The sequence below is a fragment of the Anolis sagrei genome, chromosome 4 (assembly GCF_037176765.1).
Source record: "Anolis sagrei isolate rAnoSag1 chromosome 4, rAnoSag1.mat, whole genome shotgun sequence".
Taxonomy (NCBI): Eukaryota; Metazoa; Chordata; class Lepidosauria; order Squamata; family Dactyloidae; genus Anolis; species Anolis sagrei.
In genome coordinates, this window is record NC_090024.1 from 231,759,620 (window position 1) to 231,785,844 (window position 26,225).

The 26,225-nt window shown below is 39.8% G+C and overlaps 1 protein-coding gene across 5 annotated transcripts in view; it reads left to right on the forward strand.

The window, feature by feature from the left end:
* CDH4 (cadherin 4) overlaps positions 1-26,225 on the forward strand; it is a 938,653-nt gene that overhangs the window by 739,051 nt on the left and 173,377 nt on the right. For all 5 annotated transcript variants that reach the window (XM_060772002.2, XM_060772006.2, XM_060772003.2 and 2 more), the window contains exon 6: positions 4,387-4,531. In XM_060772002.2, the coding sequence (XP_060627985.2) occupies positions 4,387-4,531 (145 nt within the window). The remainder of the gene's footprint in view (positions 1-4,386; positions 4,532-26,225) is intronic.

The window sequence follows — 26,225 nt, forward strand, 5'->3', positions numbered from 1 at the left end:
CAGAAATGCTGAAGAAATAAACAGTACTATTCGTGGGTGTTTCTTTTTTCCAGGTAGTGCTTCAAAAAAACCGTGACAAAGGATGGCATTTTAAAATAACAAATCATGGGAAATTGGTGGCATTTGAGGATTATTAAAGAGTTCAGATATGAAATTGTGGAACTATTAACTAAAATATGCATTTTTCTTAAACAACCTTAGCTTCTTTACCTGATGACTGAGGAGTAGCCAATGTAACACCAATTTACAAAAGAGCCTAGGTGGGATCCAAGAAATTACAGGCTTGTCAGCCTAACTGTTTCTCTGGGAAATTGGTCAAAAGCATTATTAGAACAAGAATTGTTAAACCTTTGAAAAATAAGCCTTCCTGAGGGAGGGAAAAAAACAGCATGACTTCATCAAAGAGAGGTTTGCTTCACTCGTTTTTTATATTTTTCGAAATATTCCTCATCAGAGGAACCGAGCAGCTCTGGCGTAAAAGGTAATGAACTCGTACAGTGCCAGTAACTGCATTCAAAAGAGATGCACAGAGCAAAAGTTGCCATGGACAAGTTTCCATGATGGAGAAACATAAAAATATTTTTAAATGAATGTATTTCTGTTTACGGATGAGATTCGCAGCATCTCCTCTGGAAAGAGTAGCAGGAGCACTGGAAAATCTACCGAGGACGTTGTGGCAAAGAAACAACAATTCCCTTTAAAAGCTTTCATTTTAGTTTAGACAAAAGGGCAGGTAAAGAGGAGGAAACCATGTAATTAAATGTAATTTTAAAAGTATGTAATGGCTTTTGAAACTAGAGGAATAAAAATGCACCTGTAAAAGGATAAGCCAAGCCCCAAATTTCAGGCATCATGTCCATATGGATGTATGAGAAAATGTGTCTAAGGGCAGAAAAGAAAACATGTAGAAGATTATGTATAAGTGATGTCAAATCCCAAATAAGCTGCTGAATTGTTCCAGGATGCTTCACATCAATATTGGGATGTCAAGATAAGGAGGACTCTCTTTTTGCATATATAGTGATATGGGAAGAAGGCAAAAAGTTAGTGGAATAAAATCTATGTGTCAATCCAAAGAAATTTAAATGTAGGTTTTGTGTTATTATCAGAATTATTTTTTAGCTGTTATGGATAAAGAACTAAAGAGTAGATATGACAGCAGTAGCAGAAATATTTTGCTTAAACTTGGAAAAAATATTTCTAAGGTTGCTGAGTTTAATAATAATAATAATGATAATAATGATAATGATAATAATAGTATTTGTCTTCTGCCCTATCTCCCTGAAGGGACTCAGGACAGATTCCAACTCAGGACAGATTCCCTTAAGGGCGCATCCAGGCTACTGCAATAAAAAGGGAGCTGTCCAAATTACGTCCTGGATAAACCCAAATCATTTCACCACAAACCAGGAAAACCCTGGTTTGTGGCAAATTAATTTGTTAGTGGGTTTATTCCACGTCTTCTTGGAAGGCGTGGAATAAACCTACTACTTCCGGTTTCTGGACTGCAGTCCAGACAGTATTCCCACAGTTAGCCCAGAAAACTGTGATAACATCAACCCCACTCCCCCAAAAGACCCCAAAAGTCCTGTGTGAGAGAAAAAAGCTTCCATTAGAGAGCTGCCAGAGCTCTCCTGGCATGTAGAAATGATGTGCCAGGAGAGCTCTGGCAGCTCTCTAATGGAGGCCGGGTAAGTTCTTTTGTTTTTTACAGGGCTTTTGGGGTCTTTGGGGGAGGGGATTAGAGTGTCCAGAAGAACACCTGTACACCAACCCCAGAAATCATGTGCTTTCTGCAGTGTATGTGGATAGGGGTCAGGAACATTCATGTTTTTTAAACATAAATGCTCCTGGGATAATAGGCTATGTGGGACCGCCCTAAGTTAGCCTCAATGACCCAAGTGGTTCTAACGGATAAGCTAATTAAACATGCTTTGAAAGTCAGGATTGTGGGTCAGAAATCAACTCTCTATTTCTAAATCCAAACATCAGATCAAAGAGACCTGGAGTAAACTAGAGATGTGTCTCCTCTCAATACTAACTTTGTATTGACTGCATGTTTTTCTCCTTTTCTCTTTTTTTTTCACTCTTTTCTCTTTTTTTCTTTCTGTATCTGTATTTTTAATTAGTTTGATTACAAATAAGATGGTGTTAAAAATGATTTTACAGAAAAGAAAGAGGATTCATTTTAGAAACACATTAAAGCTACCGGTGCAATGGAGAAAATGCACCAGGAGATTTCTTCTCTGACAAAATTAGAGGGCAGGATCATCCAGTAAGGGTGAATGGCTACAGATTCAGAGCAGACAAAATCATACTCCACAACTGTCCCAATTTGGCAGATACAACCCCAATTAAAGAAATTACTTCTCACTTTTTCATCTGTTTTTAAAAATGTCCCAGTTTTTCTTTCCTCCTTCCACTTTTTCCCTTTGTCCTCAGCTAACTTCAGTTGAGTTCAAAATACAAAGTTATTTTATGATCAATTAACTGTGGAGAGGGGAGGCAGAAAGTACTGGGTCTTTCCCCTCTCCGAAGACAAGGCATAGGCAAACTTTGGCATCCAGATGTTACGAATTGTGGGAGTTGAAGTCCAAAACACCTGGATGGCCAAAGTTTGCCCATGCCTGCTGTAGACAAAAGCAAGCTGATGCTTGTTTGGTCTTTCTTTTTAATAGCATTTGCCATCTTAGCAACATTCTGATGTTGTTTTCATGTTGTAGGCCAGGGGTCCTCAAACTAAGGCCCTCCAAGGTCATTAACCTGGCCCTCGTTCAGGGTCAACCTAAGTCTGAAATATCTTGAAAGCACACAACAACAATAATCCCATTGCAGGCTCACACTTCCCAATGAAATATTAATAAGTTTATATTTGTTAAAATTGTTATTTGTTTTACTTATTGTATTTCCAGTCTTGATATTGTGGGATTCATTACCACATGATGTAGTGAAGTCTACCAATCTAAAAATTAGGGATACCTTGGAAGATAAGGCTGTTCTGCTTATAGTTCTAAATTAAAATTGGGGGGGGGGGGGATGAAATATGGAGGCTAGATGAAAAGATTATTGAATTGTGAACTGACATATCAGATACGTTGTTGGGACATAAGACTCTGGTATGAATCGGAGTGTAACTGGGTCCCGCTTTGTGATGTCGGAACTATTGCAAGGTTGCTTCTTCCTGTATGGTGGTGATGATAACGTTAGATACTCTTGCCCACTTTGAGGGACACAACTTCATGTTTTCTCCTCACATTAGCATTCCTCCAAGGGGAACAGGGCGAATGTGTGGAGGAACCTATATAGCCCAAATATTCTGATGCTGCTTTCATCCATTGGCTGTGTAAGTGTGATGGTGACGATGTTGTATTGTAATATGTTTTTAATTGTGTAATGATAATACATTGTGTGGTTTGTATTTTTGTATATGAACACATGTTGTGAACTGGATCTGAGTCCCTCTTGGAGGCGAGAAGATCGGTATAGAAAACTTTTAAATAAATAAATAATAAATAAGAAGTGTTCTGTATCACAAAATGACATAATACACTACATTATTCCTTTTTTGCAACAGATTTGTAGAGCTCTTGGTTGAAATAACATGCTGTGCTCAATCTTAATATCTGTGTGAATAAAAGCAAACATGGCAAACTAGAGATGAGGCAAGGATTAAAAAGCTACCAACAAAGAGTCTGAACAACAAGCACTCTTATGAGAAAATTGAGGGCATTTTCTTTAGGGTGCCAAACAGGTGCTGGCTCTGAAGAGGTGGTTTCATGTACTCAGCATTTGTATTGATAATGGTTTGGCAGAGGAGAAGGTTGCAGAAGTTTTCCATTCTTCTTGACTGATTGCTTTTGCCTTTGTTACTAGATCTGGCTACAGTAAAAACATCTGTCTCTGGAAGACATTTGCAGCTTTCCTGGGTTTGGGCATTTGTTGATGAGCTGGTCTGTGAGAATGAGTAATCAATTGGTAATGCTGCCAAGTTATGCAGAATAAAGTATTCCAGGATCCCACTGGAGCCTTCAAGTATGAAACTGCATGCCCTCAATTTTGGGAAATTTGAAACAGGAAATTCTCATCAAAATTGCTTTCCCACAACATGAATAATGTATCTCACAATTTTTTAAAAAAAACATCCAAAAGGCCATTAAATTGTGGCACTCATAAAGATTCATGTACTTATGAATGCCAAAATTGGTTGGATAGCTTCATCATAGAACGTCCAACTCAAGCCTTCTGGAATGTTGGTATTTCTAAGTACTAATGGTAGCAAAGAGTAATTGAATTGAAGTAATTGAATACAAAATGTTGCCTTTCCAAAATTTCATTTCCATTACTAACATGAGATTCTTTAATTGTTCTATTTTTGCTTTTTAACAGCTTCGAGCACATGCAGTCGATATGAATGGAAATAAAGTGGAAAACCCCATTGACCTCTACATCTATGTTATTGACATGAATGACAACCGGCCAGAGTTCATAAACCAAGTTTATAATGGATCTGTTGACGAAGGATCTAAACCAGGTATGCTAAAGATTGCTCATAGGATTATTGGTGCCATATTATCTGGCCTTCCTTGACTCTTAGGAACTATTGCTTATTTCTATTTAGAGCATATGTGATTGTTTTTGTAGCCTCTAACCTCTTTCAGATTATTCCTTTTCTGGACATTTCCAGAAATTGAAATTCACTTTTTATCCAGCAGGAATTCTCTGGAAGATAGCAACTACCTAACTAAAAACCAATTAATTTATTAAGTCAATGAGTAGCCTAATCACATCAACTTTGTAATATACTGGCTAATTTAAGTTGGACAGTCTTAAATTAAATTATTCAAGGTGGGTGCTAAGAAGAAAAAATATTATTCACCCTAGTTCTCTTGAATCTTTGTGAAACTATCTTTTCAATACTACTTCGAATATTAATTTTTGAGGACTATACAATTGATCAAACTTTATATATACATGCATACATCAAAACCATAGAATTATACTGATGTGAGTACTGATACAGACCATGAACTCTTCCACAATATTGTTGTATTTGTAGCTTGTATGGCTAGTTCAGCTACCTGGTGGTTGACATTCCATTGAGCAGTGTTTCTGTAGGACTTCACTAGATTAGCCCTTGGATGGCAGGTGCAAAATCCACTGGCAAGGCTTTATCTCAATCCACATGGCTTGGTGCAACCTGCCAGAACGTATGTCATCCTGAGCCCAGAGCCATCAGCATACTACAGTGAGCAACAGAGGAAAACCTTGTGACGAAAACAAATGTTGCTTGTATTATATTGAACCATGCTCATATTCTCGAAGGCTTTCATGGCCGGAATCACTGGGTTGTTGTAGGTTTTTTCAGGCTATATGGCCATATTCTAGAGGCATTTCTCCTGACGTTTCGCCTGCATCTATGGCAAGCATCCTCAGAGGTAATGAGGTCTGTTGGAGGTAGGAAAAGGGGTTTATATATCTGTGGAATGACCAGGGTGGGACAAAGGACTCTTGTCTGCTGCATATTATTCGAGAACACAGAAATGCTGGATCACTCCAACAACCACCATTTCAGACTACACAGAGAAGTCATTGAAATCCACAAGCATGTGGACAATTTCAACAGAAAGGAGGAAACCATGAAAACGAACAAAATCTGGCTACCAGTATTTTTAAAAAAACTCTAAAATTAGAACAGCAAAACAACAGAGAGGAAACAAACAAGGACATCTAATCACCTCTCAACAAAAGATTGCTCCAGGCACTGCCAGGCAATCAAATGCTAATCAAGGTGGTCAGTTGAAACATTCACACTTAGTTCCAGCAGACAAGAGTCCTTTGTCCCACCCTGGTCATTCCACAGATATATAAACCCTTTTTCCTAGTTCCAACAGACCTCACTACCTCTGAGGATGCTTGCCATAGATGCAGGCCAAACGTCAGGAGAAATGCCTCTAGAACATGGCCATATAGCCCGAAAAAACCTACAACAACCCATGCTCATATTGATTATAAAAATACTGATTGTCATCAGGTTGGGAATTTATGACATTGTAAGCAAACTTGGGATTGCAGTTTATAATAGTTGTATTCCTGATTAGAGAGTATTAGAGATTGCATAAGTGGAAAAAGCAGTGTGGACACTTTGCAATTGTTACAATTTACAACAGTGTGGATCTTTATGAGGACAGGCTGCCCTTACACAATGATGGTGCAAAGAGGGAGGGACAGCAGCTCCTGGTATCCCAAAACATATAGCAGTAGAAAGTGATGGGAGCCCTAAGCCCAAATGGAAAAAGCTCCTTAGCTTTCATTGTGTCCCGTTGTGGAATTGGGGTGTGGCAGTTGTGCAGTGAGACAGTATGTGGTTCCCAAATGTGCCTTGTCACAGCTTTCTAATGCAGTTGTTTATTATGTCAGTAGCTCTGTCATTGTAAGGTTACTCATTATAGGATGCTAGCCACTACTTATAAAAGCAAAAAGATTTTATCAGTTATGAATTCTCCTTTGATTTCCAAATGACTCAAAAGACTCCCATTCTTTCTCCAAACTATTTATATTTGTTTGCTTTGATTCACAAATATACACTGTTGATTTCTTCAAAACACAGTTCTTAATGTATAGCTCTCTTAATTAATGGCATGCTTTTTTCCCTAAAATTCCACGCATATTAATCTTGGTTTCAGTATTGTATGGAAAAGGAATGCCTCTTTCAATTTTGGAACAATTGCTTTTTTGTACAGGGGGCGAGAGAGATAGAAATAATCAAGGATCTAATGAAAGAAAAGAACAGGCAGAGAAATACACAGAAATTCACTGTATTGGAAATTCAAAAAAATCTTGCTACTGAGGAATTACATCATACAATGGGGGAAAATAATCCATTCTCTATTATACATCACATAATTTGCTAAAGTTATATTTTACATATTTGCAAGTTGACAATATGTCAAATATTGTTATGTCTATATTTTGAAAGAAATCTGTCATAAAGAAATGCATGTTGTCATGTTATGAACATGTTTCCAAATGTTTTATTCAGTAGCTAAGAGCCTGAATATTCTTCACATTTAAATATATATTAACATTGGATTATGGCCATGCATTCATAACTGATAACATTCAGGAGAGTAGCTTCTGTTTCTTCCTAATTAATGCATTCTGAAATCCAGTGGGTAAATTACAGTATTCTGCAATCAGATATTCACCCATATGCAGGAATTTTCTCCACTTCTTCTTCTATGGCTCTCCATGCCCCTCAAAAGGGGATTTGGAGTGAAAGTACTCCATCCCTCCAGTAAAGGTTTTGAGGGATCAGGAGAGGGAAAGAGATGCCACTGATGGATCCTGTTCTGCCAAAAGGACAATGCAATTATAACAGGAGAATAGTGGTTAGATCAAGGGAACTCATAGTGCCAGTCTATTTTGCTTTGCTAATACCTTACTGGAATGCTATGCACAGTTCTGGGCACCATAACTCTAGAAGGATATTGACAAAATTGTTCAAAAAACAGCAGAGTAGAAATCTGGAAACAAAGCCACATAAGGAATAACATAGGAAGCTGGGTGTATTGACCTTGGAGAAGAGGAAACAGAAGTGACGTGATAGCTACCTAACGTATTTCTGATTGTTATGTATGATTGTGAAAGGTGAACAGTGAAAAAAAGCTGATGGGAAGAGAATTAGCTCTTGAAATGTGGTGCTGGAGAAGGTTTCCACAGATACCATGGGATGCTATAAAACAGCAATAAATAAATAGGTCCTAGAGTATATCAGGGCTGGATTTTGTGTAGAAGCTAAGTTGACCAAAATGAGGCTATCATACCTCGGCCATATCATGAGAAGACATGAGTCACTAGAAAAGACTATAATGCTTGGTAAGGCAGAAAGCAGCAGGGAAAAAAGGAAGACCACATTACAGATGGAAAGGCTTAGTGAACAAAGTTATGCCCTTGAGTCTGCAAGACCTGAGCAGAGCTGTTGATGTTTGGGTGGCTTGGAGGTCTCATTCCTGGGGGTATATGATTTGAAGTCAACTTGGCAGATGTTAATAACAACAAACCAATTCTGAACCCTGCAATTCTGTGCTAATCTCTATTATCGGAATTGCTTTTTTAAAAAAAAATTGAGTATTTCTTAATGTGTTGTCATTAACTTCACCCCTGTCAAAATGTTACAGGACCATTTCCATCAATCTATTCATGTCAACTCTCTAAGTGGTCCTTTGAAACAATCTGTCTATGTTCTTTAATCAAGAGAAACTGTTAGCTTCATCTTCTTCAAAATATGACCACCTGCACTGAAGTAAATCGATTATATGCACTAATTAGTCTCTTAAATTAATTTGGCTGATCAAAATAAGACAGCTAATTGACGGCAAATTTCATCTCCTAACAACCCTAATAATAATTAATGTGCTTGGGCTTTTAAAAAAATGTAGGTTATTTCATGAACAGCAGGAAACTTGGTGTAAAATCTAAATCTCAGGGTAGCCTTAATGAGGTAGTTTCCCCTGGATACATTTGTCTGCTGCCCTTGTTTACCTGGTGGACAGGTTAAATATCACATGATTTTGGGATTGTGTCAGCAGGCATTTGTCTTAACTTCTCCACTGCCTGCAGGTGCTACTACATACATATGCATGCACACACATATACACACATATACACACACTATTTTAATAAGAAGAATTGCAATGGGAATTGATTGTATTTCCAGTTAGTAAGGAATTGGGATATACAATGACAAGTTCTGTAAATACAAAGAGTTTTGATTTGTGTATTGAGTGAGTAGAACCACATTATCTTCTCATTTGGTTCTTTTTGCTGTGAGATTTGTACTTTCCCAGAACTTGGGAAGGTGATTTTCAGACTACAACTTTCAGAATCCCTTAGCCTTCATGTGTCCAACACAAAGACCTCCCTTCCCAAGCTCAGCATGTGGCCTATAGGTGCACCAGGATAAGATAGTAGAAGAGATTATATAATTTCAACTGCAAAAGGCGGTTGTTCCACAAGATACATCTTGCTGCAATATGGGTGGAAAGCTTCAGGTCCCTCAAATATGCATAGATAAACCTTTGAAGACAATTATGCTGGGGAAAGTGGAAGGCAAAAGGAAGAGAGGCCGACCAAGGGCAAGATGGATGGATGGCATCCTTGAAGTGACTGGACTGACCTTGAAGGAGCTGGGGGTGGTGACGGCCGACAGGGAGCTCTGGCGTGGGCTGGTCCATGAGGTCACGAAGAGTCGGAGATGACTGAACAAATGAACAACAACAACAAAACCTTTGAAGGTCAGGTGTGCAATAGCATGTGTTAAACTCACATTCAGGCCTCAGTCTAGGGCAGTGGTTCTCAACCTGTGGGTCCCCAGATGTTTTGGCCTTCAACTCCCAGAAATCCTAACAGCTGGTAAACTGGCTGGGATTTCTGGGAGTTGTAGGCCAAAACATTTGGGGACCCACAGGTTGAGAACCACTGGTCTAGGGTATTTGAAGAACTTTATTCTTCCATATGAACCTGCCTAAGATTTTGAGATCTTCTCAGCAAGCCCTTCTCTTTGTCATAGCACATTCATAGCTTTCTATGTGGGAAAGGGTCTTTGTGGTGGCTACTCTAGGACCTTTCATAGGTAGGTTCAGAAGTCCTTTGAGAGTTGTTCATTCAGGGGGGAAACAACCCTTCAGAATGTGTTGTTCTATTATTGTTTTTATTTTTCATGAATAGGCATTTTACCATTGTTGATTCTGTTCTTAGTTTAATTTTAATATCTATGTTTGTACAATATAAATTTAAAGCTGTTACCTGTTCAATCTTCTTAATAATAATAATAATAATAATAATAATAATAATAATAATAAACTTTATTTATACCCCGCCACCAACTCCCCAATGGGGACTCAGAGCGGCTTACATGACGCCAAGCCTAAACAAGAATTACAATATAACAATACAAATTGCAATAAAATAAACAACATAACATTAAAATAAAACATCAAAGCATATAAAACAATATACACAGAACATAGGAACTAAACATAATAACAAAATGACAGAGGGCGGGCCACATGTACATAAAATGATTTTACAAACCCCGGGTGAGATACGGGGGCAGAACTAATTGTAAGGAAGAACTCATAGAGAGATAGGAAAATAAGCAGACCTTCATACATTGGGGGGGGGGGGGGACTCCTGGGACAAGAACGTTGGGGGAGCACTAGCATAAAATTATGTGGCTACTCTCCGAAAGTGCAATGGCAGAGCCAGGTCTTAAGACACTTTTTAAAAGTTTCCAAGGTAGGGGCTTTCCTGCTCTCTCCAGGCAATGACTTCCAGAGTCGGGGGGCCACAGAGGAGAAGGCTCTCTCCCTTGTACCCACAAGGTGAGTCTGAGAGACTGGTAAGGGCAAAAGGAGAGCCTCGCCCGAAGATCGGAGGGTTCGGGCTGGTTCATGGAGAGAGATGTGGTCACGAAGGTAGGCGGGTCCCAAACCATTTAGGGCTTTATAAGAACACATTGAGTCTGGAGCTGCAACCGCAATAAGAGCTGCAATCCTATTTGCATGAAAGTAAATTCTGTTGAACTCAGTGAAGTTCAATTTTAAGGAGAATCATAGAATCATACAATTGGAAGAGATCATAAAAGTCATCTAGTTCAACCACAGTACTTCAAACAGATGGCCATTCCAGCTATATTTAAAGCTCGCTGGAAAAGGAGAGACTGGAATTATTATTATTATTATTATTATTATTATTATTATTATTATTATTATTAGATACATAACAAGATTAGTACACATCAAACAAGATCACTATGCTGGCTTTTATATTTAATCACACGTCAGACACTTCCCAAGTGTAGGACTGTGTGATGTATTGGCAAATAATGTGTGCAGATCTGAGTAGAGTGACCTTTTGCAGTTGATACATGGTAATTTTGTCAGTGCTGATTGTTTTTAAGTGCAGGCCAAGGTCTTTTGATACTGCACCCAGTGTGCCAATCACCACTGGGACCACCTTTATTGGCTTGTGCTAGAGTCTATGCAGTTCAGTCTTTAAATCCCTCATAAAGTGTAAGCTTTTCCAGTTGCTTCTCATCAATACTGCTGTATCCTGGGATTGCAACATTGATGATCCATACTTGTTTTGTTTTTTTCCCACGATTGTGAGGTCAGGTATTGTGCTCCAAAACTCTGTCAGTATGAATTTGGAAGTCCCAGAGTACCTCACTACCTCTGAGGATGCTTGCCATAGATGCAGGCGAAATGTCAGGAGAAAATGCCTCGAGAACATGGCCATATAGCTCGAAAAAACCCACAAGAACCTAGTGATTCCAGCCATGAAAGCCTTCAACAATACATTAGTCCCAGAGTAGTTTGACATGTTCCTTTTCTGTAACTTTTTCAGACTTGTGATCCTTGTTGTTGTTTTTATTATATTTCTACCCGCTTTATCTGTACCACACTCTGGGGCTGCATGGGCCACTCTGCCCACTGTTACATCATGGAATTACCAGGCAAGCAACTCTCATTCCTCATGTTATTTGAAATGAGCTGTGATCTTCTTGACAGCTCCAAAGCAAATCAAACTTCCTACCTCTTATTCTAAAACAAATCGATGGCACAGATAGAGAGAGAATTACCAAATGTTAAAATTCACCCTGCTCATTAGGATGATAGATAGACTAAATTGCAGCCTTTTCTTGCTAGAAATCCTCATAAGCCTTTAAGCTATTAAATCAGAATTGGATACCTTTGACTACAAAATACTTGTTCCACTTGTTACAGCAGTGGGCTTGTGGGGTTTTGCCTTTTTGTATTATGCCTCCTCGACCTGTAATATGGCTACAAAACTGTCTCTCCTCTTCAGAAGCAATTACGTTCACCTTTGATGTATTCCCTCACCCCACCTCCTCTCACTTAATCTGTAGTCTCTTAAAAGGTTTATATTGGTATTGAATTTCTCTTCCTTGCCTTTGCTAAAATTCATGGGGACAGTAGCATGGGAAAACCACATTCTGTCTATATTGCAACAATTGCAGTGCTGTGTCTTTGAAACAAAGTCAAGGTCATGCAGTCATGTGTTCCCATCTATAGATGGCCTTGTGTTTGCAGACATGGGTCCTGGTGGCTTATTCTTGTCCTGTTCTCTGGACTTTTAAAAAAAAATATTTCCATCACTAATGTGAAAAATGCATTTAGGTTTAAGGAAGAAAATTTCAGAATTTGGAAAAAATGATCTTTAGATTGCAACCCCTTGCTAATTGGAATATTCTAGGAACTATATGAACTGTGGCCAATTTTCCTTACAAAACTGAGTAAAGGGCCAGGTGACTTGCAAGGTAGGTTATTAATGCCACATTTTGGGAGCGGAAAATGTTGGAGAGCTTCAGATATATACTCACAAGATTCTAAACTAAGTTGTAGCTTCACAAAGTATTTAGTCTTTGCTGCTAGAGTGTTGGTGTCTCACCAAATTACAATACCCAGAATTCCACAGCATTGAGCCATGGTAGTTAAAGTGACTGCATTAATTCTATAGTAGCGTTAATTAATTCTGTAGTAAGTGTTGTTAATTCCATCCCACAAATAAGTTCAGTAGTTTCGGTGGCTCCTTTAAAGTTTAGATGGAAATAGAATCATTGCTGCACTGGTAGGGAAGCCATTAATGTATACAGATGTCCCAAAAGAGGTACTTATTGTCATGAAATTTCCTTCCTGGAGAAGTTCATATAGTGGAAAGGCTGGGTTGCTAACAACTTAGATAGTGGAAAGTTGGCAAAATATGGTTGAAGAAGTGGCAGAGACAACTGTGAACCTTGATTAGAGTTGGGTGGTTGTTTTTTATAATTTGCTTATTTATAAGAAACCAAGCTTTGAATCTTATCTTTTTGGTCAGGAACTCCTAAAATCTTCCAGCATAGACAGTGTTGCTAATGATGAATATGTTGTATCATGGTGGTGGAATGTAAAGTTCCACCAGGTAGAACTATACTTCTCTCCTCCCCATGCACTTAATCTAGTACAGCGGTTCTCAACCTGTGGGCCCCCAGGTGTTTTGGCCTACAACTCCCAGAAATCCCAGCCAGTTTACCAGCTGTTAGAATTTCTGGGTGTTGAAGGCCAAAACATCTGGGGACCCATAGGTTGAGAACCATTGATCTAGTGGTTCTCGGCGTTGATCCTCCAAGTGTTTTGGACTTCAACTCCCAAAAATGCCAGGCATTTTACCAGCTCTTAGGAATTATGGGAACTGAAGTCCAAAAATGCCAGGCATTTTACCAGCTGTTAGTAATTATGGGAGCTGAAGTCCAAAACCCCGGAGAACCAAAGGTTGAGAACCACTCTACTAACTTTATCCTGGGACACCCTTTCATTGCAATTTCACGAAGAAGGAGAAAATGTGTTTGGATGGAGTTTGTTGCTCAGTCGCTTCCTACTCTTCATGACCTCATGAACCAGCCCACACCAGAGCTCCCTGTTGGCCACCACCATCCCCAACTCCTTCAAGCCAAAGCCAGTCACTTAAAGGATACCATCCATCCATTTTGTCCTTGGTCGGCCCCTCTTCCTTTTTCCTTCAATTTCCCCCAGCATCATTATCTTCTCCAAGCTCTCCTGTTTTCCCATTATGTGGCCAAAGTACTTCATTTTTGCCTCTAATATCCTTCCCTCCAGTGAGCAGTCAGGCAATATTTCCTGGAGTATGAACCCGTTTGATCTTCTTGTGATCCAAGGCACTCTCAGAATTTTCCTCCAACACCACAGTTCAAAAGCATCAACCGGATATGTTTCAGCTGCCAGTGTGTGGATGAACTCCCTCTATCAGTTCTAGCTCCTCAAGCAGGGAAATGAGAGAAGCCTCCCACAAGGATGGTAAAGCATCAAAATATCTGGGCGTCCCCTGGGCAACATCCTTGCAGATGGTCAATTCTCTCACAACAGAAGTGACTTGCAGTTTCTCAAGTCACTGCTGACACGACAAAAAAAAAACACAGATACACAAAATAACATTCTCCTCCTGAACCTTCAGGAAACCGGTAGAAGCAAAGGGGATGCTTTTTTCTTGCTGCAGCTGGCCTCTGAAACAAAGCCAGACTCTGTCTAGTCACCTTCTATCCTACCTGTCCATTAAAAACTATGAGAGAATAATTACCCAGCACCAGATTGGAAAATGGGTACTCATTACAGGTAGAGACACTGAATATATCTGTCCAAAACAACCATTTACTAGCATTTGTTGTCTTTGTGTATTTTCTAAACTATAGTGACCAAAGTATTTTCCAAACTATGGTGACCCTAAAATGAATCTGTCACAGGGCAAGATTCTCTTGGCAAGGTTGTCCAAAAGAGGCTTGCCATTGCGTTCCTCTTAGGCTGAGAGAATGTGATTTCTCTAAGGTCACCCAGTGAGTTTCATGTCACATTGGTGATTTGAACCTTGGCCTCCAGAGTCACAGTTCAGTGAGCAAACCACTGCACCATGTTGGCTCCTATTAACAGATATACCTCTGACATAATTTGGCATCATGCTGGCATACATCACCAACAGAATTTCAGCTATTGTTCTAACATTTTTTTGGTCGTGTCAGGAGCGACTTGAGAAACTGCAAGTCACTTCTGGTGTGAGAGAATGGGCCGTCTGCAAGGATGTTGCCCAGGGGACTCCCGGATGATTTGATGTTTTTATCATCCATGTGGGAGGCTTCTCTCATGTCCCCACCTGAGGAGCTGGAGCTGATAGAGGGAGCTCATCCACCTCTCCCCGGATTTGAACCTGCAACCTGTCAGTCTTCAGTCCTGCCGGGGGTTCCTTGTTCTAACATAAAAATGTGATATCACAATCTATTGTAAACCTAATTGTTTAAAAGTCATACAGTCTTGAAAAGTATCCCCCACATTTGCAGAATTCTCCACTCCTCAAAATGGGGCAGTATTTGTGATGCATTGGAGATTATATGGAAATGATTTCTTCCTTCTGTCATGTACTTATGTTATAATGCCAACTGGAACATAATCCCACTGAATGTGAGAGTCATTCTGGAATAGAAGCACTAGCCCGTGTAAGCAAAGACTCATCAAGCTGACTGTATATTGTACCCTAGACTCACATAAAAAGAAAAGCCCCTTCCCTCTGCTTTAAAAATGCTGAAGAATAAATTCTCCCTAAGTACTTCTCATGTCGTTAGTGTAAGGTTATGCAGATGAAGCCGTTAGTGTTTCTCTCATTTTTTAATTTGTTATATGTAGATCTTTGCTGAGCTTTCAAAACAAGTGGAGAACATGAATAGATGTGAACAATTTTTTAAAACATACACACAGAGACCGGATCAACATTCCTCCTTTTTCTGAGCTGTTTTGATTTAATGTACTGCTGCCAATTGAAAGTGTATCTTAAAAGGCCATGTTTTACTTGCCTCAAATAATGTTCTGCTTCTTTGAACTCTGCCTCTCTATGAAGAACACAGCTGAGGTTTTTTTCCTTTTTAAAAAATCCAAAAACAAAAATGCAGCTGCAAAGCCAGAACTGAAAAATCCCACTGGTCTCTCCAGCCGTCTTAATCAGCAAAGTTCTCTTCTGGCAGCAAAAGTTTCCTTTCAAGAGCAGATAAAGGTCTCTGGATTCCACAAGCATAGGCCATGCTAGCTGAGAAAGTCTATAAGGTTGTAGTCTGACAAAAGGAACTTTTCCAAGCTCTTCCATTGGGAAACGTGGAGCAAAAGGCATCCTAGGCAGAAGCAAAATCAAGATGAAATATAGTTAATATGAGTCACTCTTAGTGCTGAGTAGCAATTGTCTTTCAAAATTCTCGTGGACAGAGAAAGTCGGAAACTTTAGAACATGCCCATGAAACATTCTTGATAATATAGGGAGAAAGCATAAGTAAAGACATCTAATGGGTTGTTGTAGGTTTTTCAGGCTGTATGGCCATGTTCTAGAAGCATTCTCTCTTGACAGTTCGCCTGCATCTATAGACTCTAAAATTATAACAGGAAATAAAGAACAACATCTAAACACAGGGGAACTTCATACGAGAAACAATCAGGGACAGCTAACCACCTCTCAACAAAGGATTCCCCCAGGCAGTAACAAGCACACCTAAAAACTGTCAGGTCATCAAATCCTAATCTAGGTGGCCAATTGAAACATTCACACGTAGCTCCAACATACAAGAGTTCTTTCTCCCACCCTAGAATTTCCACAAATATATAAACCCAATTTTCCTAGTTTTCAACAGACCTCACAACCTCTGAGGATGCCTGCCACAGATGCAGGCGAAACGTCAGGAGAGAATGCTTCTAGAACATGGCCATATAGCCTGAAAAACCTACAACAACCCAGTGATCCCAGCCATGAAAGACAATACAAAGACATCTAATTCTGAACTACTTGTTTTGTAAGTCTAGACTAAATTCCCTATTTACCCTTATACAGGGTGGGCCAAAAGTCACAAAGGGTATTTCAGTATTCAATAACTCCTCTATTTGTTTGTTTTTAAATTACAATACTATAGCATCCAAGCCACCTTGTCTCTCTCCTGAGGAATCTGTACAAGGACCAAGTAGCAACAGTCAGAACTGACCACGGAACAACAGACTGGTTCAAGATTGGGAAAGGCGTACGGCAAGGCTGCATCCTCTCACCCAACCTTTTTAACTTGTATGCAGAACACATCATGCGATGTGCGGGGCTTGATGAATGCAAAGCTGGGGTGAAAATTGCTGGAAGAAACATTAACAACCTCAGATATGCAGATGACACCACTCTGATGGCCGAAAGCGAGGAGGAGCTGAGGAGCCTTCTAATCAAGGTGAAAGAAGAAAGCGCAAAAGCTGGGTTGCAGCTAAACGTCAAAAAAACCAAGATTATGGCAACAAGAATGATTGACAACTGGAAAATAGAGGGAGAAACCGTGGAGGCCGTGACAGACTTTGTATTTCTAGGTGCAAAGATTACTGCAGATGCAGACTGTGGCCAGGAAATCAGAAGACGCTTACTTCTTGGGAGGAGAGCAATGTCCAGTCTCGATAAAATAGTAAAGAGTAGAGACATCAGACTGGCAACAAAGATCCGCCTAGTCAAAGCCATGGTATTCCCTGTAGTCACCTACGGATGTGAGAGCTGGACCTTCGGGAAGGCTGAGCGAAGGAAGATCGATGCTTTTGAGCTGTGGTGCTGGAGGAAAGTGCTGAGAGTGCCTTGGACTGCGAGAAGATCCAACCAGTCCATCCTCCAGGAAATAAAGCCCGACTGCTCACTGGAGGGAAAGATACTAGAGACAAAGTTGAAGTACTTTGGCCACATCATGAGGAGACAGGAAAGCCTAGAGAAGACAATTATGCTGGGGAAAGTGGAAGGCAAAAGGAAGAGGGGCCGACCAAGGGCAAGATGGATGGATGGCATCCTTGAAGTGACTGGACTGACCTTGAAGGAGCTGGGGGTGGTGACGGCCGACAGGGAGCTCTGGCGTGGGCTGGTCCATGAGGTCACGAAGAGTCGGAGACGACTGAACGAATGAACAACAACAACTATAGCATCATATGTAGTATATATAGGAAATAAAAAAATACATTACATTATATTACAGGTTTTAAAACATCAGACACTTTTGTGACTTTTGGCTCAATTTATTTATTTATTTTATTGCAGTTACTTATACCCCGCCCTTCTCACCCCCAACCTGTAGAAACAGTCTTAGGGTCATGATTCAGCTTGCCCAGGAGTGACCAAGATGATCAACCATCTAGAAACCATGCTTTAAGAAGGAACAACTTAGGGAACTGGATATGTTCAGCTTGGAGAAGAGAAAATTCTGAAGTGACATTAAAGCTAATATTAAATATCTAAAGGGATATCAAGTAGATGACAGAATGAGCTTGTTTTCTGTTGCTCCAGAGACCAGAACATAGAATCATAGTTTTGGAAGAGACCTCATGGGCCATCCAGTCCAGCCCCCTGCCAAGAAGCAGGAAAATGGCATTCAAAGCACCCCCGCCAGATGACCATCCAGCTGATGGATTCAAATCGCAAGGATAGGAATTTCATCAAAGATGTTGGGAAGACCTATTTTATTGTACAAGGTGTTTAACACTGGAGTAGATTGCCTTTGGAAGTGCTGGATTCTCCTTCTTTAGAGGTCTTCACCTGGAGTTGGGTGGTCATTTCTCAGGCCTACATTTGTTGTGTATTCCTGCATGGCAGGGGAGTGGACACCATGGGGAATGGAGGACTGGGCTGTGGTGCAGCTAGTTAGTAGTGAGCTGCATTAAATCACTACTGACCGAGAGGTCATGAGTTCAAAGCCAGCCCCAGTCAGAGTAAGCACCTGACCATTAATAGTCTAGCTTGCTGTCGACCTATGCAGCCCAAAAGACAGTTGCATCTGTCAAGTAGGAAATTTAGGTACCATTTTATGCGGGGAGGCTAATTTAACTAATTTTATGACAGCATAAAACCTTCCAGCAGCATGCATAAGAATGAGGAAGTACTCTATCAAGGACTCAGTGTCACAAGTGGATGGTGAAGCAGCAGCTCCCCTTGTGGCCGGAATCGAGCATACCGTCATGAAGCCGGAAAAGCTAGAACATTAAATTGCCTCTGAGTCTTTTTATATATGTTTTATGTCTAATGGCATTGAATGTTTGCCATGTAGATGTGCATTGTAATCTGCCCTGAGTCCCCTGCAGGGTGAGAAGGGTGGAATATAAATATTGTAAATAAACAAATATGTATTTTTTTACAATATTTCCAACTAGAAAATTCTACAAGTCTGTGATTCTATCAAGTATTCTGTGTGTGTGTCTGTGTGTGTGTGTTCTTTCACTCTTTGCAAAATATCAAAATATCTTGCCTCCTGGGAAGAAGGGCTCTCCATTCCTTCTTTCTGATTGTTTCTGACTCAAAGACCAGAATTAACTCTAGAGGAAAGAAGGCATTGGCTGGGGGAGGAAAAATGGCCCCTAAGTACCGAGGGCATTGCTACTGTTATTGCTTAAGTGAAGAATGTTGTAATTAAAATCCCTTGCCTTCTCTAACTCGGTGCCACTGCATTAGCTCTTCCTTTTCTTCGCACTGCTCTCGTTATTGATGTTCCTTTTAAAAAATTAAATAGCTGGGAGAGAGATCTACATGTCACAAATTAAATTCGGGAAATCTCATAAAAATAAATATTCTACAGAATGCTAGGGATGTAATTTTTTTCTGTTTTGTACTTTTGCCCCCTCCCCCTTACAAAAAGTAGATTATTCTATTAGCTCCCCTCTTGTTTATTTATTTTATTCTATTTCTCTGCCAGCCGAGATCCCCTTGAGAGATTAAAACTGTGGACTAATGCACAGATGGGGCGAGATACTTGAAAGTCATCTGGATATTAAGAATTTAAATCTTTTAGCCTCAGCGATTTGAACAGAAAGCCAATTATGGGCCTGAATTAGTTTTCAAATTAAACTGCAATTTAAAGGTTTGTGAAATTAATCCTTTAAGGCATAGCCTTACATTTCTACATAAGCTGCTGCAAAGAAGTGAGATTCCAAATTTGCTGCCAAGTCTTTGGGAGGGGAGGAGGTGTTGCCTTCTACCTGATAGTGCATTTAATGAAGAAATTGCTCAGCATCCTTTCCAGTTGCGCTCCTGGTAAAAAGGACATGGAAGAGTGTTGCGGAATGAGTTGTTAAGATTCGAGGAGGGAAGGAAATGAAGGTGACAAACACGAAAATTGCAGAGCAGTCAAATGTAAGAACCGGTCATTTTGAAGCTAAGGCAGGAGATGGAATGAAAGGGAGGAAAGGGGAAAATCCTCCCATTAACAGCAAAACATACAGAGCATCACTGGAAACTTGCATGAGTTGTCACCATGTTGATCTCTTTACTGGTAGTCCTATAGGATAAGTAACTTTAGACGTCTTTAAGGGAGATTTAAATCGATGTTTCGGAGAATATGGTGTAGGTCTTTCTTAATGGATAATAGAGCACCTACCAATTCTGATTAAGAAGTAAAGACACCAATGGCTTTAGTGGGGGGGGGGGGGGAAACTTCATGTCTCGCAAAGGATTATATGCTAATCTTGAATTGAGAGAGTAGAAGTGAAAGTATATAAGGTCTGGAAAGGGAGAGGAGAAAAAAATATCTCTAAGAATAAGAGTTTGTATTTCCTGCCTTGCAAGGAGTTTCTTTAAAAGAATACATATTTTTGCATATCATATATGATTTTTTGCATATTGTTTTCATATGATACTAGCTGTCCCCTGCCACGCGTTGCTGTGGCCCAGTCTGTTGATCTGGAAAATAAAGTAATGAGAAAGTGTTGGTTTCTAATATATGTAATTTCTTTATGCTTGTGGGTAAACAGTATTTCTTGCTGTTTCTTTGTCAGTGTTGATGTGGAGAGTGTCTTGTTTGCCCACCCTGGAACATGCAACATACCATTGTCCTTCTTTAAGGGTCCCTTTCAAATCTATGATACTATATCTGTGAGTGTGCGAATCATATCTATCTATCTATCTATCTATCTATCTATCTATATTTATAGCTGGATGGCTCTTTGTCAGGAGGACTTTGATTACGTTTTCTTGCCCTGGTGAAGGGAGTTGGATTGGAGGGCCTTAAGTATTTTCTGTTGGTCATGGAGGTTCTGTGTGGGAAGTTTGTCCCGATTCTGTTGTTCATGGGGTTCAGAATGCTTTTTTAATTGTAGGTGAACTGTGAATTCCAGTGACTACAACTCCCAAATGTCAAGGTCTATTTTCCATAAACTCCATCTGTGTTCATATTTGGGCGTATTGAGTGCTTTTGCCAAGTTTGGTGCAGATCCATCATTGTTTGGGTCCATAGTGCTCTCTGGATGTAGGTGAACTACAACTCCCAAACTCAAGGTCAATGCCCACCAAACCCTTCCAGTATTTTCTGTTGGTCATGGAAGTTCTGTGTGCCAAGTTTGGTTCAATTCCATCGTTGATGGAGTTCAGAATGCTTGTTGATTGTAGGTGAACTATAAATCCTAAATGACAAAATCATAATTTTTGAGTGATGTTCACTCCTTGAGTTGTGAGACATTTTGTTGCCAAATTTGGTGTGATTTTGTTTATTGGTTCTTTTGTTGCGGCCCTCCAAGGTCATTTACCCGCCCCTCGCTCAGAGTCAACCTAAGTCTGAAACAACTGGAAAGCACACAACAACAACAACCCTGTCTCATCAGCCAAAAGGAGGCCCACACTTCCCATTGAAATATTAATAAGTTTATATTTGTTAAAATTGTTCTTCATTTTAATTATTGTATTGTTTTTAAGTGTTTTTGCACTACAAATAAGATATGTGCAGTGTGCATAGGAATTAATTCATGTTTTTTTTTCCAAATTATAATCCGGCCCTCCAACACGTTGAGGGACTGTGACCTGGCCCTCTGTTTAAAATGTTTGAGGACCCCTGATATAGATGATATGACATAGTAACTAATCATTCTAGTTAGAAATAGTTTGCATGGATTTTGCTTTGAAAATGTCTTAAATTTGAATGAATGGTAAAGTATGTTATACTTACTTTGCACAAGTTGCCATTTGAATACAGATCTAGACACGTTTCATTATATAATTTTCTGATTATATATTAGATTGTTTGTGTCAAATAATTAATAAAATAATTTCCAAAAAAAGAAAAGAAATTAGCTGAATAGATCTACAGTATAACCAAATCCTGGTAAAGATGCACATAACAGGGAGACTATCTTGAAGACAAAAAACTACAAGTAAGTGCATATGATGTAGCATAGAATAATTAATATAGTTTCAATCTAAATTACCATTATATGTATTATCGACATTATATAGGATTTCATATCTGTTCCTTTCAAAAGCATGTACATTACTGTTGGAATATACTCTTGCTCTTTGAAGGATTTCTGTATTCCATTTAAATTAATATTACAAACAAAATATTAGGGGAAAAAATCCCTAAGAATATGCGTTTATATCTTGGAGAAGTTAGTATTGGAAGTTAAGAGACTGATAGATTATTTTGGGTCACTGGAAACTAATTAATTATATTACTGCTGCTCTTTCTAAGACATATTTAATGGGCGTTGTTGTTATATTCCCAAGAACTCTAAAGAACTCTATAGTTGCTAGAGAAAATTCAGAGAAAATTGAAAGAGCCTGGAGATCTTCAGTTTGGAAAAAAGAGAGAATTCAGTGGCAGTAAAAGACTGACAGATGATTGTAAAATTATGAAAAAACACAGGGAAAGTGAGTTTGTTGTACCAAAAACAACTAAGTGTTTTCTGACATCTTAAAATCCTACAGATTTATTACAGCATAAACTTTGTGAACCAGCGCCTATTCCATTAGATGCATAGAGCAGGTATAAATACACATATGGGTGAAGGAAAAAAATGTAAACAGCACAGTTAAATGGCAACAAAATGTAAAAACTACCATCTGTGGCAATTCAATTAGAGCTTAAACAGATGGAAATGCACTGCAGAAATTGGTGATAATTGGTGATATCACAATAATAGCTGAGAAAATTAAGACCTGTATTGGATAGAAAACCCATGCATATATTTAGGCCCAAAAGAATTGAAGAAAATCTTGTACTGATTTGTAATCCAGCCATTCTACATGAGAACCTCTCCTTTGGAGAACTGTAACTTCCAGGGCAGACACAGAATGTTCCGGAGACTCCAGTGTTTACCCGATTTGTGCCCATTTATTATTTTGTATAACGACGGATCCATTTATCCTATGTAGAAACCAGATGTCCATTACAAGCTGTTGATAGCATAGATCATATTGAACCACATGCCAGTACTTCTCTTCAATTGACAGGAGAACAGAGCTCTGCTGCTCACAATGGGTGGTGTGCTGGTACGGCTGTACCAGGAGCTCCAACTTCTTTTCCTTTCTGTTGAGTGTTTGCATGTATTCCAAAGTTCCACGCATTTTGCAATAAGGTGGCTTCCCTTGGTTAGCAATAATACAGCCAATGACCCATCAATTATCATTATATTCTTTAGTTCCACCCCTTTTTCTGGGTTAAGGAGGGGAAAAGGGGACCTCTAGTTCAGTTCACACAGAGAAGCCTTTCGTACAGGATGTGAATCAGTTCCACCTGTAGAAAGCTTCATCTTTTACAGCTTTGCTGGGGGAATACAGTCCCACAGCTCTACAGAGAACTACAGCATAGCCTTTGTTGGGGAATTTAGTTCCACAACTCTACAGCCAGCTCTTTGCTGGAGAAATACAGTTCCATGGTTTTACAGCCAGCCTCAGCTGGGAATTGAAAGCCTTCTTTCCTCTTGGAAATCTACTAAAGGACTCTGTTTGGTAAGGGCCACTCGCGGCAGCCATAAAGCAATTTGGACCAGGTGTAGGTGCCCATGCCAGCAGAGCTTAAGCCAGATTGCCTAGGGAGGGGTTAAGGATTTCCCTTCTAGAAGGAAGAAACAGTTTATGAAGAAAGTTGCCTGTCCCTTGTGGACAAGATTCAAGCAAGCCACCAGTTGATTCAAAGCCTTGACATATTTGTTTGATTTATTGAAGATTTAAGCAACAATAAAAACTTTGTTGAACTTTCTAAGTCTTTAAAAGACCTTTGTGTGGGGAGATCCAAAAAGACTCTCAGCCAAGGCACCCCCGGCGTCCTGTTGGGCATTCAGAAAACACGTCCTGTCTACAGACTCTTTCACAGGCCCAGCGCATGACAGCACAGGTGGTCACCAGTAGAATAAGACTTATGGACTTTTATGGTTGTGCCAAAGGCTTTGTGAATATAAGTCAATTAAAGATCTGTAATTCTTGGTTGCAAATTTGAAACTTGAATATTGAATTCCAACAACAACATGGCATCTATTAATCTTATTCCTCATTCAGGTTCTTATATTATAAGTTCCAGGCCTTCTGATAATATAGTGCCCTGCAGACATACTGGGTTTGTTTGGTACAGTAGAGGATACTTTGAATTTTCAGCATGAGTTCCGAAGATATCTACCTTGTTTGTTGAGATTCAATATTATGCCACGGTCCTGTGCCTGCAGCTTTAACCAGCTATGATTGCTGATCTCCATAAATCGCCCTGAGTCCATGTCTCCTCCTGCTTCTCCACCCCCCATAAAATCAAACCTACACGCAAAACAGTTTGCGCGTTTTCTTAACCAAAAGTAGTATTTTGTGAACATGAAAGAAAGGCAACTCTTCAATCACTCACGTCAGGGGTTCTTCTTGGTTTCGTTTCAAAATCTCTTCAGGCCAATTCTTTTTCGTTCTCATTTAGGTGTCTCCCCGCTTCCTTTCACCAGGCTGAGAATCCAATGTCTGCAGCAATTAGGAAAGAACTTTCTTTCTTAATTAGGTTAGCTGCATGAAAGGGCCAAATAGACCATTGGTTACAACAAATAAGGGTGAACAAGAATGTCGCAAGCTTATTAGACTTGAATCTGAATAGAATGACATGTCAAAGGGCTACTGCTGTTTTCTGTACATAGCAGATCTTTGCTTGTAGGTTGTGTTGCACAGTTCAGATTATGGGTTGTGCAGCAGCGGTTTGTAGTAATCGGATGTGTGCTCTTTGTTCCAGGATAATGGAACAGCTGGTCTTCTTTATTTAGGTAGGAAAGTGCCAGGGGAAGAATTTGACAAGGGAGTGGGGCATAGAAAGCCCAGGCTTCTACTCACCCAAATGTTCGGCTGCCAACTTCCATTTCTGCAGATGTTGCTCACCCATGTTATGCTTTTGCCGCTGGGGTTGGCAACTGGGAGACCAGATGTTACTACTTAGGGGACCTGATTTGGTCAAGGAGGTCATCAGTTCCTGTCCTATATCTCAGACCATTTTATCTTTTCATAACCTTGCTGCTAGCTCCAGAGATTAAAGTTCAGTGGATTTCATCTGTTTGACCCAAGGGCTGATTGGGAATTATCAAGTTTACAGGAAACTCCAGTTCTTTGTTTTCTCAGTTTTGGTGAACATGGGAGAGAGGAAGAATGTAGTATTTGTCTGATTTTTTTAAACCAGCCTACTAAAACAAGTCAATCCAAATTAATTTAACAAATGTGGAATATAAAATGGCTGAAGAAATTCAACAGGAACTATGGCAGAACACCAGTTTACAGAATGTAAATCATCACTTGAAGAGTTGTACAATAAGTATGCTCCAGAACTCATGATGAAGGCAAGTGAATCAAATGCACATCCAAATATGTACATCCATCCTTGCAAAATGCATACTCATGCACAATCTGAAACTGATTCTGCAATCTTGAGCTGAATGTAACCTTTTCATATCAGACAAAAAGGCTCAGAAACATCTGCAGGGAAACTTCCCCGTGCATAAGACAAGAACAGGGTTCAAGGTTGTATCTATTATCTGCACAACTTCTCTTGGTATGATTGGGAACCTTGAAACAGGCAGTACCCAATATCCTGTATGGCAAAATATTGTTTACATATGCAGAAAGGTACTGCTCCTGTGTTCTCAACATCCCCAGGATTCACTGTTTAATTTCTCCAGCCGTTTCTCCCCTTGGCGATTCTGTGGCTGGTGAGGTATCACAGCAGCATCTAGCTATGGCTTCACAGCCAAATTCAGAGTATTTACATCTTCTGTTGTAAACTGCCAGTGCTCTCTGAAAGTCTGAGCAAATAATCATTATGTGTCTGTGTAGTGCTCTTAGCCACTTCACCCACTCTTCACCAACCACGGAATGGCTGTGGTGGAGCAGAGCATTGCTGTAGCTGAATTGTATTGGTGAGCTTTGGTTGATGTAGAAGGTGAAAGAGAAAAGCAGCCATTCCATTAAAAAAAGGTATACACTGGTATAAATTGGATTCACACCTCCACATATCTATAAAAAGATGCCAGTCAGTGACTACAGGCCTAAATTCACTTATGGCAACTAAAGAAATCCATTGAATCAATTTTTTGAAGGCAAAACAACACTTATATAAATTTTGCTTTATTTTATGAGTCTATAAGTAGTTGAAAAGCATGTGAATCTACACTGGCCAGGTAGATCCAGGGCCAATCTGGTGGTGGCCACACACAGCCTTCCAAATCCACTGAAACAATGGGTTTCCATCCACATGGTCCAGCCAGGCCAACACCCCGGCAGCCCCAGTGGACTGTTATCTCACCTTCCATGTTACTGTCACTGCTGCCACCTGGTGACAGAGCTCTGTGGCCCCTTCTACACTGTCTTTATATCCCAGGATTTGATCCCAGATTATCTGCTTATCC